The 14,303-nt window shown below is 32.6% G+C and overlaps 3 protein-coding genes across 3 annotated transcripts; 1 reads left to right on the top strand and 2 right to left on the bottom strand.

The window, feature by feature from the left end:
* Positions 1-405: 405 nt before the first annotated feature.
* On the top strand, positions 406-2,419 carry LOC146931350 (pectinesterase PPME1-like). The gene is made up of 4 exons (XM_085702838.1): positions 406-938; positions 1,061-1,267; positions 1,403-1,644; positions 1,798-2,419. Exons 1-4 carry the CDS (start codon positions 441-443, stop codon positions 1,955-1,957), a joined length of 1,107 nt encoding a protein of 368 aa, XP_085558964.1. The 5' UTR covers positions 406-440; the 3' UTR covers positions 1,958-2,419.
* Positions 2,420-2,680: 261 nt separating this feature from the next.
* LOC146931349 (uracil-DNA glycosylase, mitochondrial-like) lies at positions 2,681-5,077 on the bottom strand. The gene is made up of 7 exons (XM_085707655.1): positions 4,942-5,077; positions 4,645-4,871; positions 4,401-4,565; positions 3,925-3,955; positions 3,627-3,768; positions 3,441-3,524; positions 2,681-2,747 (listed from the first exon to the last, which is right to left on the bottom strand). The coding sequence occupies exons 1-7, from the start codon at positions 5,075-5,077 to the stop codon at positions 2,681-2,683; spliced, it is 852 nt and encodes a 283-aa protein (XP_085563781.1).
* Positions 5,078-9,876: 4,799 nt separating this feature from the next.
* LOC146931348 (large ribosomal subunit protein eL8y) lies at positions 9,877-12,151 on the bottom strand. The gene is made up of 7 exons (XM_085702832.1): positions 12,101-12,151; positions 11,940-11,990; positions 11,642-11,843; positions 10,659-10,828; positions 10,425-10,553; positions 10,241-10,333; positions 9,877-10,149 (listed from the first exon to the last, which is right to left on the bottom strand). Exons 1-7 carry the CDS (start codon positions 12,101-12,103, stop codon positions 10,018-10,020), a joined length of 780 nt encoding a protein of 259 aa, XP_085558958.1. The 5' UTR covers positions 12,104-12,151; the 3' UTR covers positions 9,877-10,017.
* Between the last annotated feature and the right edge of the window lie 2,152 nt (positions 12,152-14,303).

Here is a 14,303-nt window from a genome sequence, read left to right as displayed (position 1 = left end):
AAAAAAACTTAGATTCAATTCAAAATCATTAAAACAAAAAAAAACAAAAAACAAAAATCTTACACTAAATTTCCTCTCAAGATTCAAGGCCTAGAATCACTCACTATCCCAAACTTTACAATTTTCTGGTGTAGAAACTCTAATAGATTTTAATTTAGACATTTGTATGGTTAGCAACCATAATCTATTTTTTTTTTTGTGACAAAGAAACCACAATACTTAACTACGTAATAATAAACTGAAAAATACTCTATTTTTTGAACCAATGAACTTGTAACCAATGACCTATAAACCCCATGTTTAATTTTAGCTCTCATCACACAAAAATGATTGAATCAAATTGAATAATCCCCAAATTAAGTCTCAGAAATATCATATAAATTCCAGCACCAATTACACATATTCACACAAGTAAATAAAAACTTTCAGAAACAAGAAAAATGGTCTCAAAAACAAGAACCTATGCTATTAATATTGCTATCATAGTAGCAGCATTATTTACGGTCAAAGGTGTATTATCAGATGACACAATTCCAATTCCTGCTGAAAAAACTCAATTAGATTCATGGTTTAATACCAATGTTGGTCCATTAGAACAAAGAAAAAGTACCCTTGACCCTGCATTAGTGACTGCCGAGGCTGATGCTAAAGTTATTAAAGTAATGCAAGATGGTAGTGGTGATTTCAAAACCATCACTGATGCGATTAATAGCATACCTACCGGGAACACCATTCGTGTAATTGTGAGCATTGGTGGTGGAAATTATAACGAGAAAATCAAAATTGAAAGGACAAAACCTTTTGTTACATTGTATGGGACACCAGCAAATATGCCAAATTTAACATTTGGTGGAACTGCAAAACAATATGGCACGGTTGACAGTGCTACATTGATTGTTGAATCAGATTATTTTGTAGCTGCTAACATCCTCATATCGGTTTGTATACTTTCTTGCTATATATTTTAATCCAAATTGTATTTGATGAAATACATTTGTGTTTGTAAGAAAAGAATAATATGAATTTAGTATATAAATTTTATATGAATTTGCTGGTACAGAATTCTGCACCAAGACCAGATGGAAAGAGCGCAGGTGGTCAAGCAGTTGCATTGAGAATTTCTGGTGACAAAGCAGCATTTTATAATTGCAAGTTTTTAGGGTTCCAGGACACAATTTGTGATGACAGACATAATCATTTTTTTAAAGATTGCTTAATTCAAGGCACTGTGGATTTCATTTTTGGAAGTGGGACGTCACTATATTTTGTAAGTAAACAACATACTATTAGCATGTCTCCGAGCAATCATGCATTAGCCGCTATTATCCGGAATTCAAGAATTGCAATGCAGAAAAATATATGAAGTTTGATATAATTAATTAAAAAATATATGATGATGCAGAAAAGTGAATTGAGAGCGCTTGGTGACGCTGGGCCAACAGTGATAGTAGCACAGGCAAGAAAAAGTGCATCAGATAATGATTTATACTCATTTGTGCATTGTGATGTTACTGGAACTGGAAGTACTACTTTCTTAGCTAGAGCATGGATGACTTATCCTAAAATTATCTTTGCTTACTCAACTATGAGTAATGTTGTTCATCCCAAAGGGTGGGATAACACCATGCACCCTGAATTTGACAAGTAAATTCCTTAATTCAACTTTGCAGTTCTGCATTTTTATGATATATAATTAACATGTAGATTCATCCATTAGTAATATGTTAGTGTATATATATATATATATCATTTTAGGTTAAATATATTTTTAACATTAATACATTATGTTATCCACAGAACTTCATACTTTGGAGAATATAAGAACACAGGACCAAAGTCAGATCCCAAAGGACGTGCAAGTGTCGGAAAGCAACTAAGTGAAGCAGAGGTTAAACCTTTCATTACGCTTGGAATGATTCAAGGATCTAAATGGCTCCTTCCTACTCCAAAAGTCTAATTAATGTGTCTTGAAGAGTTTTGCCGTGCACCCCGCATTTTAGTGAGTGGTGAATCTGTAGAATCATCTCCAACAACATTATTAGCTAATATCATTGCGCTTTGGCCATTATTAGCTAAAGCATCCACACCAACATTTCCTTCTCTGTGTATATGGGTACAGTGACACTCAGTACTTCTGAGAGTAGTCTTGCAATTCATCCACCTATTTCTTAGGCGCCAAGGAACAGGGAGATCTTGATCCAAACAACTAGAAAGATTAATTTGTAACTAATTAAGACCATTAGATTAAAACAAAACTTATTGTAGAGATTTGGAGTAACTCAAGAATTTTTTCTAGAGTCTATGGATCCCTTCTCTTATTGTTACTATGTTGAGTTTTAAAAACTATGTTGTTTGTTTAAGAAACGACATTGCTTACATTTCAAGAATATATCATATATACAATATACAGTTTGTTGAAGACAGCACATTCGTAATACCATTTCATAATCTTCACCAAAAGTAAAATGTTTGTTAATATTATGAAGACAGCACATGGATAATAGACGAAATCAATTCAGAATCCGAGAACAGTGTTATGCCAAATTGCTAATAGTATATAGTATTGGTCGCTACTGTGAAATTTAGAAATAAGAACACACTTCAGGGCCTAATTATCGATAGAACCATTTATACATCAAGGAAAACAGGCTCAAAAAAGCACTTGAACTCTACATGAAAATTAAAATTTCCAATCTATGGGACCAATCCCATTTTGCTCCAGAAGTTGGTTAGTTTTAGAGAAGTGCCTGTTCAGAGAAAATCAAACAAACACAACAAAGAGTAAGAATGAAAAACTGCTTAGATTGATAAAATTAAAACTGATCAGGTGAATATACATTTAGATCTTATAATGTATAAGATCTAAGTTTCAACTTCTTAAAGCTAAGCAAGATATTAGAATTCAATATACTAGTGGAACAGTATTATAAAGAGATGCAGTGACATCTTTGACCAAAGGGCAAGGCTACCACCGTCTTTGCTTTTGGTATTCTTTGAAACAAAATGTAAATTTTGAATGTTGTAGAGATTATATCACAGTTTTTTTCTTCTCTCATTTTTCATATCACATGAACTTTTTTTTTTTTTTTTTGACAAAACCATATCACATGAACTAGTTATATCAAGTCAACATATTTTTACTTACTCAACCAAGCAGACCCAACTTCTAGATTTTGAACCTTTCAGGCTACAACAAGAATTATCTTGGGACAAAAAAAGCTTAGATAAATGCAGAAAGAAGGTTCATATATATCACTGCTGTGCACATTTTTTTTAATTTAGTATTTCTTCTTAACAACTATCTCATGTGCCCTTATTTTCAGACAAACTTAAGCCTCGTCATGAATGCCTATTTTATATATACATTAAGCAGAAAGTTCAAACATACTTTACAACACTGTTATATTAACACAATAAAAATAATGCAAAAACTAACTTACTTGCAGCCAAAGAAACCTCCTTTCACAGTAGCTCTAGAAGGATGTTCAGCTTTCAGAATATGATGCTTGGTTTGATCAATTAAGCTGCATATAAGACACCCAAAGTAAGAAGAATAACTTGCTTGTCGCCCATTCCGCTAAAATAAACAATTACGCCAAATTTATAGAATCAACTAATGGCAGTACCGAATTTTCTCCTGAGCATACTCTCCCCACAGCAGAAACACAACTCCTTCCTTTTTCTCTGAGATCGTCTTGATAACAGCATTCGTAAATTGTTCCCAGCCTATGTTTGCATGTGCATTTGCATTATTTTCATTTATCCTACCTGAATTGAAAGCTAGTTACAAAATACTATACAAACATAATACACCAAACATAGTAAGGGTAATTTTCATACTATATCACCATGCACAAACATATCATGACCTTTAAGTCACCAACACTCTTGATTAGAAGTTCACAAAAATGTAAAATATCTAACCTGTGAGAACAGCATTCAGCAAGAGAACGCCCTGAAATTAAGTTAAAGTTGTGGTCAGAGAATATTTTTGAAAAAGAAAATCTACTATTTAAAGTCACAAATTAGTGAATAACAGAAGAAACCCCCTGTGTTTAGAACAGACGATTTCCTAACTTCATAAGAAGCCTAAGTGACGGTTCAATAAAAACATGTCATCTACAATCTTAAAATACATATTGGTCACCGCTGTTTCTATGGTTATTTTGTAAAATCATGTCCACAATGCGTTCACAAATCTGAAATTCGACATTTTAGTATATTTTGTTATGGATTCTTGTTTACAAAAAATTGAGAGGCCATTCAAAGAAATCACTCTTTTTGCATAAAATAAATATTTTAAGAATGAAATGTTTGGACAAGATTCTTTAAAGAATAATCACAATATCAAATTAACCAATTTCTAACATTTCTATAAAATCAAAATAATCAATGGTTACCTGCAGAGCCCATTTTTCAAGATTGCTATGAGATGGAAGCTTACAACCAATATCTTTCTTAAGCTCCTTAAGTAGATTCTTCAAAATGGATGGAAATCTGACTCCCCGAGCCTGAGGAACCGCGAATGATAGCCCCATTGCTTGACCAGGTCCAGAATAAGGTTCCTAGAAAAACCAAAATCAAAATCAGTGAAGTAAAAAAAAAAGAGAATGAAAACTGAAATTCAAACAGAAATCCACAAACCTGTCCAAGGATCACAGCCTTAACAGAATGAAAAGGAGTAGTGTTAAAAGCATCGAAAATCAAATGCGGAGGAGGATACACAGAATCTTTGAAAGCAAAATACTCATTTCCGACGAACATGCAAAGAGCAGGGGCGTAAGGTTTCTGAAACTCATCAGGTAAAGCTTCCAACCAAGATTGTTCCACAAGCATATCAGGTAGTTTAATGCGACCCGTAGCTAAAGAATCTGATAAAGAAAAAATGATTAGAAACGAAGAACCTGTTATATTATAGCTAAGTATCAATATCATACATACTGTCATTGAGTTTGGGAAGCCTTTCGCGGCAGATTTCGCGGTTTCTCTTCGATTTGTCTGCAGCGGAGAGGGTGGAGGAGCCTTCGGTTTTCAAGTCCTTGGAAGCATGATTGGGTTTGGAAGATGAAGAAGCCATTTTCGTTTCTTTTCTTTTCTTTTCTGTTATTCACAAAACAAAGTTTGAAATGGTGAGGGAGAATGTATGTGTAGCGGGAATGTATGTAAAGGAGCAATATATAAGTATTACTTGTAGTAACTTATAACTGTTTCTGTTAGAGGATACGTGACAGCTGTGAAAATTAGTTACTTGACAGTTGACAGCTGTGTGATTAAATTGTCTAATTAAATTACTTATTTTTTAGTTAAAAAATGAATGAGAGCATGTTTCCTTTGATGATGAATCAAATTAAATTTAGTGCAAAAACGGTATTACTGGAATTTTGTCTAACGAAATTTAAATTATCAAGTTGGATGGTTGATATGGAGGAGAACATCGAGGATTTTATGTGATATGAAACTTGAAAGTAGTGTTTAAGTTAAAGTGAAATATTTATCCAACAATTGTAAGACCAAGGATGTTGTATGGATAAAGATCCAACACATGTAGTAAGGAAAACAAAATTAGAAACGCCAACATTTGAGAAAGTTGGGTTATCAGTATAAAAGATAGTAGAAATTAGAGTTTGGTGGTTTGGGCATGCAAATAAAAGACTTAGATCATGTAGTAAGAAAAATAAATAAAATGGAGGATAGTCGGATCATTAAAATAGATGAAGATCTAGAAAAACTATAAAAAAAAGAATATTAAAAAAGATCTAGAGATTCATGAGTTCAATCGAAATATAGTTTATGATAGAATATTATAGTGTAATTTGATCCATACATAGTTATTATTAATTTTTAAAGGAATAGTTATTAAATTTATATTCTTAAAAAAAAAGTTATTAAATTTATAAGACCTTTACTTTTAACATGATAAATTACTTGAACTAGTGTTACAAAAAAAAAAAAAAAATAACTTGAACCAGTGGAGTAAAAAAAAAAATTAGTATCAAGAATACATAATTAATACTTTTCAATTTTCCTTGTAATATTATTCAATTATGATTTTCCGCCTTAATTTACGTTTTCACTTTGGTCTTTTATCCTGTTTTTATCTATACTATATATAAAGAAAACTACCCCTTTCAGCACACTTTTGGGTTGGAATTTTCTTTCCAAAAATAACCTTAATTTTAAATACAAATAGCCAATTATAAACTAACACGTGAATTAATAATAATCAATGTCACTAATCGTCATCGTTAACTTTCTTTTACCACCGTTAACAACAGATGAAACTCACAAAAAGTTTAAAAATTATATTTGCATTCTTTATGTCTCTTCTCATGAATTCAAATCGATCCAGAATTCATCATAATACCCTCTGATCACATCTCATCACCTCTAAAAAATTAGAAAGTTACAAGGCTCACGAACTTGATTAATACTTCTGAAGCACCCTTGAATGAAATATCTTTAAGGTTCACTTCATGAATTGAATATCTTTCTGTTTTATCCTTCGAGTAATTTACTTTCCGCCAACATTACAATTCAAGCTTTGTTTTTATTTTTTTTGTTAGATGAATGGATAAATCAGAATTTGAGAAAATCAAAGTTGAACAATAATCACTTATGAAAAAAAATAATCCAAAGTTTATGTTTTTTTCTGCTTTATTTCTCACAAGTCTATGAGTTTTTTTTAATTTTTTTTAAACAAAAATAATAGCCGATGAGGATAGGACTATAAATCCTCTAAAAAAAATTAGTAACAAACGTGAACAAAAAATGTTGTTAAAGATTGGATTTTAAATCCTCGAAAAAAAAAAGATTAGTAACAAACATGAGCAAAAAATAATGTTAAAGATTAGACTTTAAATCCTCTAATAAAAGATTAGTAACAAACGTGAGGAAAAAAAAATTAGTAACAAACTAAGCAAAAAATAATGTTAAAGATTGGACTTTAAATCCTCTGATAAAAATATTAGTAACAAACTTGAGCAAAATATTATGATTCGAAATCTTTTAGAAAAAGATTTGTTAGCACTATATTAAATGGACTATAAATCCTTTAAAAAAAATTAGTAACAAACGTGAGCAAAAAATATTTTTAAAGATTGGACTTTAAATCCTCTAAAAAAATATTAGTAACAAACATGTTAAATATTAGACTTTAAATCCTCTAATAAAAGATTAGCAACAAACGTGAGCAAAAAAAAAAAAAAGATTAGTAACAAACATGAGAAAAAAATAATGTTAAAAATTGGATTTTAAATCCTCTGAAAAAAAATATTAGTAAAAAACGTGAGCAAAATATTATGTTAAAGATTGGACTTTAAATCCTTTAAAGAAATATTAGTCAAATGTGAGCAAAAATTAATGTTAAAGAGCAATAATTGTTATATAACTTGACAATATTTTGTTTATAAATCAATATATCAATAATTTCCATTAATATTTAAAAATTTAAAAAATTTAATCAAAATTATACAAACAAACATAATAAAATAATCACATGCGTTAGCGCAGTAGAAAGAGCGGACAGACGGGCATGATAGTGCCCTTCTTTCCGCTAGTAATTATAATCATAAACATATTTGAACCTAACTCCGGCTTAAAAAAAATCCATCAGTTTTAATTAAACACAAAATTCATAAAAAATTCTCAACAAAAACATTTTAAGTATTAAGAGATTTTAAGTAGAATGTACTTCATTTTTATGTGATATCATGAACTAGGTTTAATAAATTTCATGTTCAATCTCAAGGATTTCAAACCATCTTACTTAAGTATATTCTCTCTAGTTGAACTAGGGATAATCAATGGCGTTTTATGCTTGTAAAAACTGAAATTTGTGAACTCTCTCGTGTTTAGTCACAGCCTTAACATAATGAAAAGGAGTGGTATTAAGAGCATTGAAAATCAAATGCGTGGAACCTACATATCAATGGAGCGAGAGATTTGTGAACCTATTATATTATAGCTAAGTTGCATACATTAACAATGATTATACCGTTGTGCAATTTAGATATCCTTTCAAGGCATATTTCGCAGTTTTTCAAGTGCTTGGAAGCTCGATCAGTTTCAGAAATGCCATCAGTTTTCAAGCGCTTTTGGGGTTTCTGAGAATGCTCGATCGGATTCAGAAGCAATTCTCTGGAATTTTCACAAAAGAAACTTTGAAATGCTGAGCGAGTCTGTGTAAGCCGTAGCGGGAAAGTATGTAAAGCAGCTTTATATAAGCGCGCCAATAATAGAAGGAAGTAAATTAAAAGAAAACAGTGGATAGAACTTTTTTCAGAAAATATTTGCATAAGTTTGGTGGTTGAAATGAAGAAGAGTCTCAAGTGTTTTATGTGATATGAATTTAGTGTTCAAATTGAAGGGGAAATTTTATCGAATAATAGTAAGATCGACGATGTTGTATGAAATAGAATGTTGGACAGTGAATAACCAACACAAGAATAAATAAGTGTATCGAAGATGAGGATTTTGTGTTGGATATGTGGCACGACTACATGAGATACGATTAGAAATGACCTCATTAAAAAGAGAGTTGGGGATGCACTACGATAGAAAATATGGTGAAAAATAGAATAGATTCTGTAGTAATGAGTAAATGGAGAGACATGAAAAACATCTATAAAACTAGAGAAACTATTAAGAAAGACATATAGACTATTGAGTTGTGTTGAAATATGGTTTATAATAAAACATTGTAGTAAAATTTGATTCATGTAGTTGACATGTATAATTTTAATTTTTTTAAAGGAATAGTTATTGAATTTATTAGACTTTTACTCTCAACATGTAATTACTTGAGCTGGGATACAGATAAAGGCTTTTAATTGCTCTAAACCGGCTGAACGACTTACCCTTGCACAAAATGGATTTTGAATTGGACTCCATTAGACTCTTAAGCAAATAAATAATGTATCAAATTTCGGTGCTATTATCAATGAATTCGGTTGTATAGCTATTAATTTGTTAACTCTCATTATTAGAAGACAAGTAAATGAGGTTACCCATAATTTTTAACAAATTAAGGTGGCTCCATTTAAACTAATTGCCACATTGTTATAAACGAAATGCATTAAACTTCTTTGCGTGAAGAAAACAACGCAAAAGTAAAATGAATTTTGAACTTTGGTTGAACGAGTTAGATCATGCATGTTTGCCTGCCTACACAGAAGTTACATCTTGCTCGGTGTATAATGTTGACGTGTTTGCCAGACGCACTAATAGTAACAGCGTGATCAGAGTTGACCTTTACAGACAACAAAGGAATGTCATATCTCCTCTTACAAAGTTCACTGATGGGTAATATTGTTCCCAACTTCACTTGTAACTTCTCGGATCTCCCATTCTTCTAAATCTAATATTAAGATTTCTTCTTGAACAGCTATTAAACCTCAGCATCTTACTAACTAAACATCACAATACACGTACTAAATATTTGAAAGGTAAAACTCTGGTTTGAATATTCTCACTTTAGCGCTTTTGATGTTCTAATATACTCCCTCCGGTCCTTATTATAAGAAACAGTTGACTTTTTTGGTTCATAGAATAATTAATGTATCTTGTTATAAATATAGACTAGATACATCACTTACACAATGAACCTAAAAAGTCAACTTTTTCTTATAATAAGGACCGGAGGGAGTAGAATGATAACAAACTTTTTTCTTCAGTTTCCTAGCTTCAACTGACATAACCATATACCACAATGTAACAAATGCAAATGATACTTACCCAGTATGGGCAAGTGTGATTGGATTGATTGAAATGAGACGTTAGATCTATGACTATTTGATTTTAATAAAAACATTTGATCATATGATTGTACCAAAATTCTGTCGCCAGAGGTAATATTGTTTATGATGAATCCAGGATAACTTGAAGAAAAAATAATACTCCGGCTATTGTAAATAACAAACGTTTTTGTGGTGATAATTAGGAAATCCAGACTACAAAAAAACTTCAATTTGAGTAAATAACAAAATTGGCATAACGAAACAACAGAATATAACACAACTCCTAGGTCATTCTCTGGGCAGCCTCCTTGGCAATAAGCCTTTCCTTTGCCTTGGTCTTGGCTTGGGATTTGGAACCCATGATTCCACCACCCCACTTCTTCCTGTACTCCTCATACTTGTCATTGAAATTTGCCTGAAATAAAACCAACATAAAACATCTCAGTTTAAATGGCAAGAGTATATAAATAGTAGAGAACAAAAATGGAAATAAAATTATATGCCACCTTAATCGCCTCTAGGACCCTGCTGAACTCCATTTTGTCTTCATTTTTAACAGTGGTCAAGCACAAAACAGCAGCAGTTTTCTTATGGACAACCTGTTTAAGTGTAGAGAGATTAAATTAGTCATTACCTGAATTCAATTCAGTCATAAATCATATATAGGTATTCAAATCACAACAAACTTACACTTCCTAGGCGGGCCTTGCCCTTAACAATACAGTATGGGATTTCCATCTTCCTGCACAAGGCCGGAAGCCAGACAACTAATTCAATGGGGTCGACATCATGAGCAATCACGACAAGCTGGGCTTTATTCTGTAAAGAAAATAAAGCTTAATCAGTCATTCATCAATATCACAGTAAAATAACAAATTAGAAGGAAAAATCAGCAATCTTGGAGTAACATGACAGAAAGACAACCTGCTCGATGAGGTAGGTAACATGATTGAGGCCATACTTCACATTAATAGGCTTCTTAGTTTCAACTGTTTTGCCCTCAGCCTCTGCCTGAGCCCTTTTCAAAAGCCTCTCCTTCTTCTCAGCCTTGTCCTCAGGCCTGTACTTCAGAAGTATCTTGAACAAGCTTGTGGCTGCAGAGGTACGACAATCAAAGATGATAAAAAATCACATTAAATATAAAGCAACAAAAATGAACAAAGAATCAGTATATTGTTATATCAGGGAACCAAACTAATAAAGTAATGCCTCCAGACTCTAATATAACCATAACGAATAATTGTTTAACGTCAAAACAAACAAGTAAAATGCTTAGCAGTGCTTTAAGCTACAACGTGTATGGCAGTAAAATAACGTTTGAGATAACAAAAACTGTCAAAGTAACAGCATACTCAGCATATCAATCTACCATTTCATAGGAAGAAACCAGTAGAAAGAAACCAAAGCAATGAAATCATAGAATTACCAGCATTTATGCAGCACATGCAAAGTTATCAAGCTAATTTCATGAGCATTGATAAGTTATTTCAAAAGCTTAAATGGGAGAAGTTATCAAAACAGCTAATAGCTTATACAAAAACAACTTAACTTTAGTTTATACAAATAGCTGATAATCATAATAACCACTTATGCAATAAGCTTCAAATGGCCAAAACCCTGCTTAATTTTGTTTTCAACTTATTTCATTGAGAGCACCAAGATAGCTTGCAACTTATATGGTTATACAAAAATAATTGAACTTTATTTTATCTTTTGCTATAGAAATAGCTTATACAAATAAGCACTTATGCTATTAGCTGTAGAGAAGCTTTTTATCCAAGGCCGAAATCCTATATTAATTTTACAATTTACCACAATTAACATATTACAAAAATTGCAAATAACACATAAATAACTCTAATAGCAATCAAAATCAGATACAAACATTACAATAATTTATTTCTGACCTAGATTTTTGTCGAGGGTTTTAGTGAACTGGTTCAAAGCTGGTGGAACCTTCAACCTCTGCTTCAAAATCCTCTTCTTCCTCTGCACCTGAACGTTCTTCGGCCACTTCACGAATCTGGTCAAATCCCTCTTCGGTGGCAATGCACCTCCAATTCCAAATTGCTTTGGACGCTTCTCAAACAGCGGGTTGGTAACCTTCTCCTGCAAATTTGAAAACAAATACAAATTCACTTTCAAAACAATACAAAAAATGAATCGAAAGTCGTAAATGAGATTGGAATTGACGCGGTTACTTACAGGTTTCTTCTTTGAAGCTGCAACTGGAGCTTTAACACCTTTTTTGGGAGCCTAAGAAATCAAACACGATGAAGATAAACGTTAATTAGAGACAAAAATTGATAAGTACGGTGAAGAAATGGAGATAAACGAAGATCTGAATTGAGATAGAGTATACGCACCATTGCTGCTGGTGCTAATGCTCTGTGTCTGTGCGGTGACGAAAACTCTCCGAAGAAAAACCCTAGTTGGAGTCCGATTTTATATGTCTAAACTTGGGCCTGTCTACTACCGGTCCAGCCCATTTTTTACTTTTTCGTTTTTTTTTTTTTTTCACTACCAGGAAAAGAGTTTTTATTTTCTAAGAATATTTAATAAATGTGAAGGGAGGAAGATGTTATAGTTAATTGAGCTTTATTTCTATGAGAATAATAACAAGTGGAGAAATATGTAAATAATATCTGTGAGAATAAAATATATCTCAACAATTTTTCAAAACTAAAGAAACATGAGAATGATACATTCTCAATCCAACACTTTCAAAATTAACATTATACACCTTGAAACAAACACACTTGAGTGTATTTGCATGCAATTCAAATGTTACAATCACATTGTTCTTTTAGTCAACAATGACAATGTTTATAACATGTTGTATGTGATAATGAGACAAAGTTGGTTCCAATCTTACATTTGTCATTCCTGTCCACTCTAGTAGTCACGACACATAGTTTTTTATGGGATTCGTGGATCTTCAGAAAGATGGTGTAGTACTTACGCTTGATGTTTTCAAGGGAGAATATTAAATGCTTAAAAGCTCTTCTTCTATGCTTAAAGGAGATTGATTTTTGCCATCTTTGAAGTTATGTGAACTTTATAACAATCGAAAGATTTAAAGAAGACCATGATGGTTTGCTATAGTTTTCCAATATCGGAATACAACTTGGAAAGTGTATCGCCAAGTAGTTCGGGTGTGATTGCAAGAGCACCGCGTCCAAATAATTGAGGACTACCATCACTATTTATGAGGCATTGGGTCATAATGCATGAAGTGTTGTTCAGGGGCATGGGACTCTGGCTCCCTTATCGTCAGGAGGACAAGCCCTGTGTTGGGGGGAACGACTTTCCCATCATCGCAAATTCTTGTTTAAAGGTGGAAGTGTGAATCATAAACAAATTCCCACAACTCATCTTTCCACCATTGTGTTTTTTTTTTAAGAAAAAAAACTCACATAAATAAGAAGGATAAAACCACTATAGTGGAAACAAGAAACCACCGCCACCAAACACCGGCATGGCCCTTATCGATAGGAGCATGCCGCCTCTACATATAGTGTACTATGGGACAAGACCAATGATAGCGACTGTATCAAACGGTTGTACAATCTTGTCTAAAGATTACAAAAAAAACCTCCATGAAAACAAAACCAAAAGAAAGATGGTAAACATGATAGGGTGAACATGGATAAATCGGGGTGGAATTTAGCCTGGGGAAGTGAAGTTTTTCCCATCATGGGAAAGTTGGATTTTTACCATTAGATTAAAAAGGTGTATTAATCTTATCATGGTCTACCTATACTCTATTCACTTCTAGATCTGGAATCAAAATAATCTTCCGACCCCTCTCTTTCCATGTCTTCTCCACTCACCCATCACCACCACACAAAAGCATTTGCTTCCATCCTCTCTGTTCACACGCAGCCATCATCACCATGAACATCACAGACTCATAAAACACCAACAACAACAGCTTGTTAACCCAAACTGAATTAATCATTCCTTGAAACCCCAATCTTTTTTAAACCCATAACCATTTGTTCAACTCACGTATGTAGTGTTTTCTATTTTCAGTTTGTGTTTCTCTTTACCAATTCTCTTGTGAATCATTGAAGAAAAGCTGTTAAATATTAAAGAATTTCTAGTTACGTGTGTGTTTTCTCACAATACAAGCATTAAAGAACTGTTAAATATTACAGGATGGGGCACGCATAATAACAAATTAAAAATTAAAGTTGCTGGATTTGCTTGGAGGAGAAATGTTTAGTGAAACTTGAAATGTTTTTGTATGGAGAAGAGTTGCAGGTTGTGGTTGGAGGAGAGAATATTGTTGGGGAAGATAGTGTGAAAAATTCAGTGTTGAGAGAACATGATAAGAGTATACACTTTATTTAATCAAATGGCTAAGATCAACTTTCCCATCATGGGAAACTACTTCTCTTTCCCATACTAAATCTCACCATAAATCGGGGTAGGATGAATACTAATCGGTGGAGAAAGATGAAATCTACATAAGAGGATCAGAGAGCTACCATAGAGACGAAGGCAAAAACTTTTGAAACCTCAAAGAACATTTCATATTTGAAGATGGTGATTAGATATGGGGTA

Source organism: Medicago sativa, chromosome 4 (genome assembly GCF_051527215.1).
Source record: "Medicago sativa cultivar Bolivia chromosome 4, Bolivia_mono, whole genome shotgun sequence".
Classification (NCBI taxonomy): domain Eukaryota; kingdom Viridiplantae; phylum Streptophyta; class Magnoliopsida; order Fabales; family Fabaceae; genus Medicago; species Medicago sativa.
Note: the sequence above shows the minus strand (reverse complement) of the source record. Positions and strands in the feature narration are given on the sequence as shown.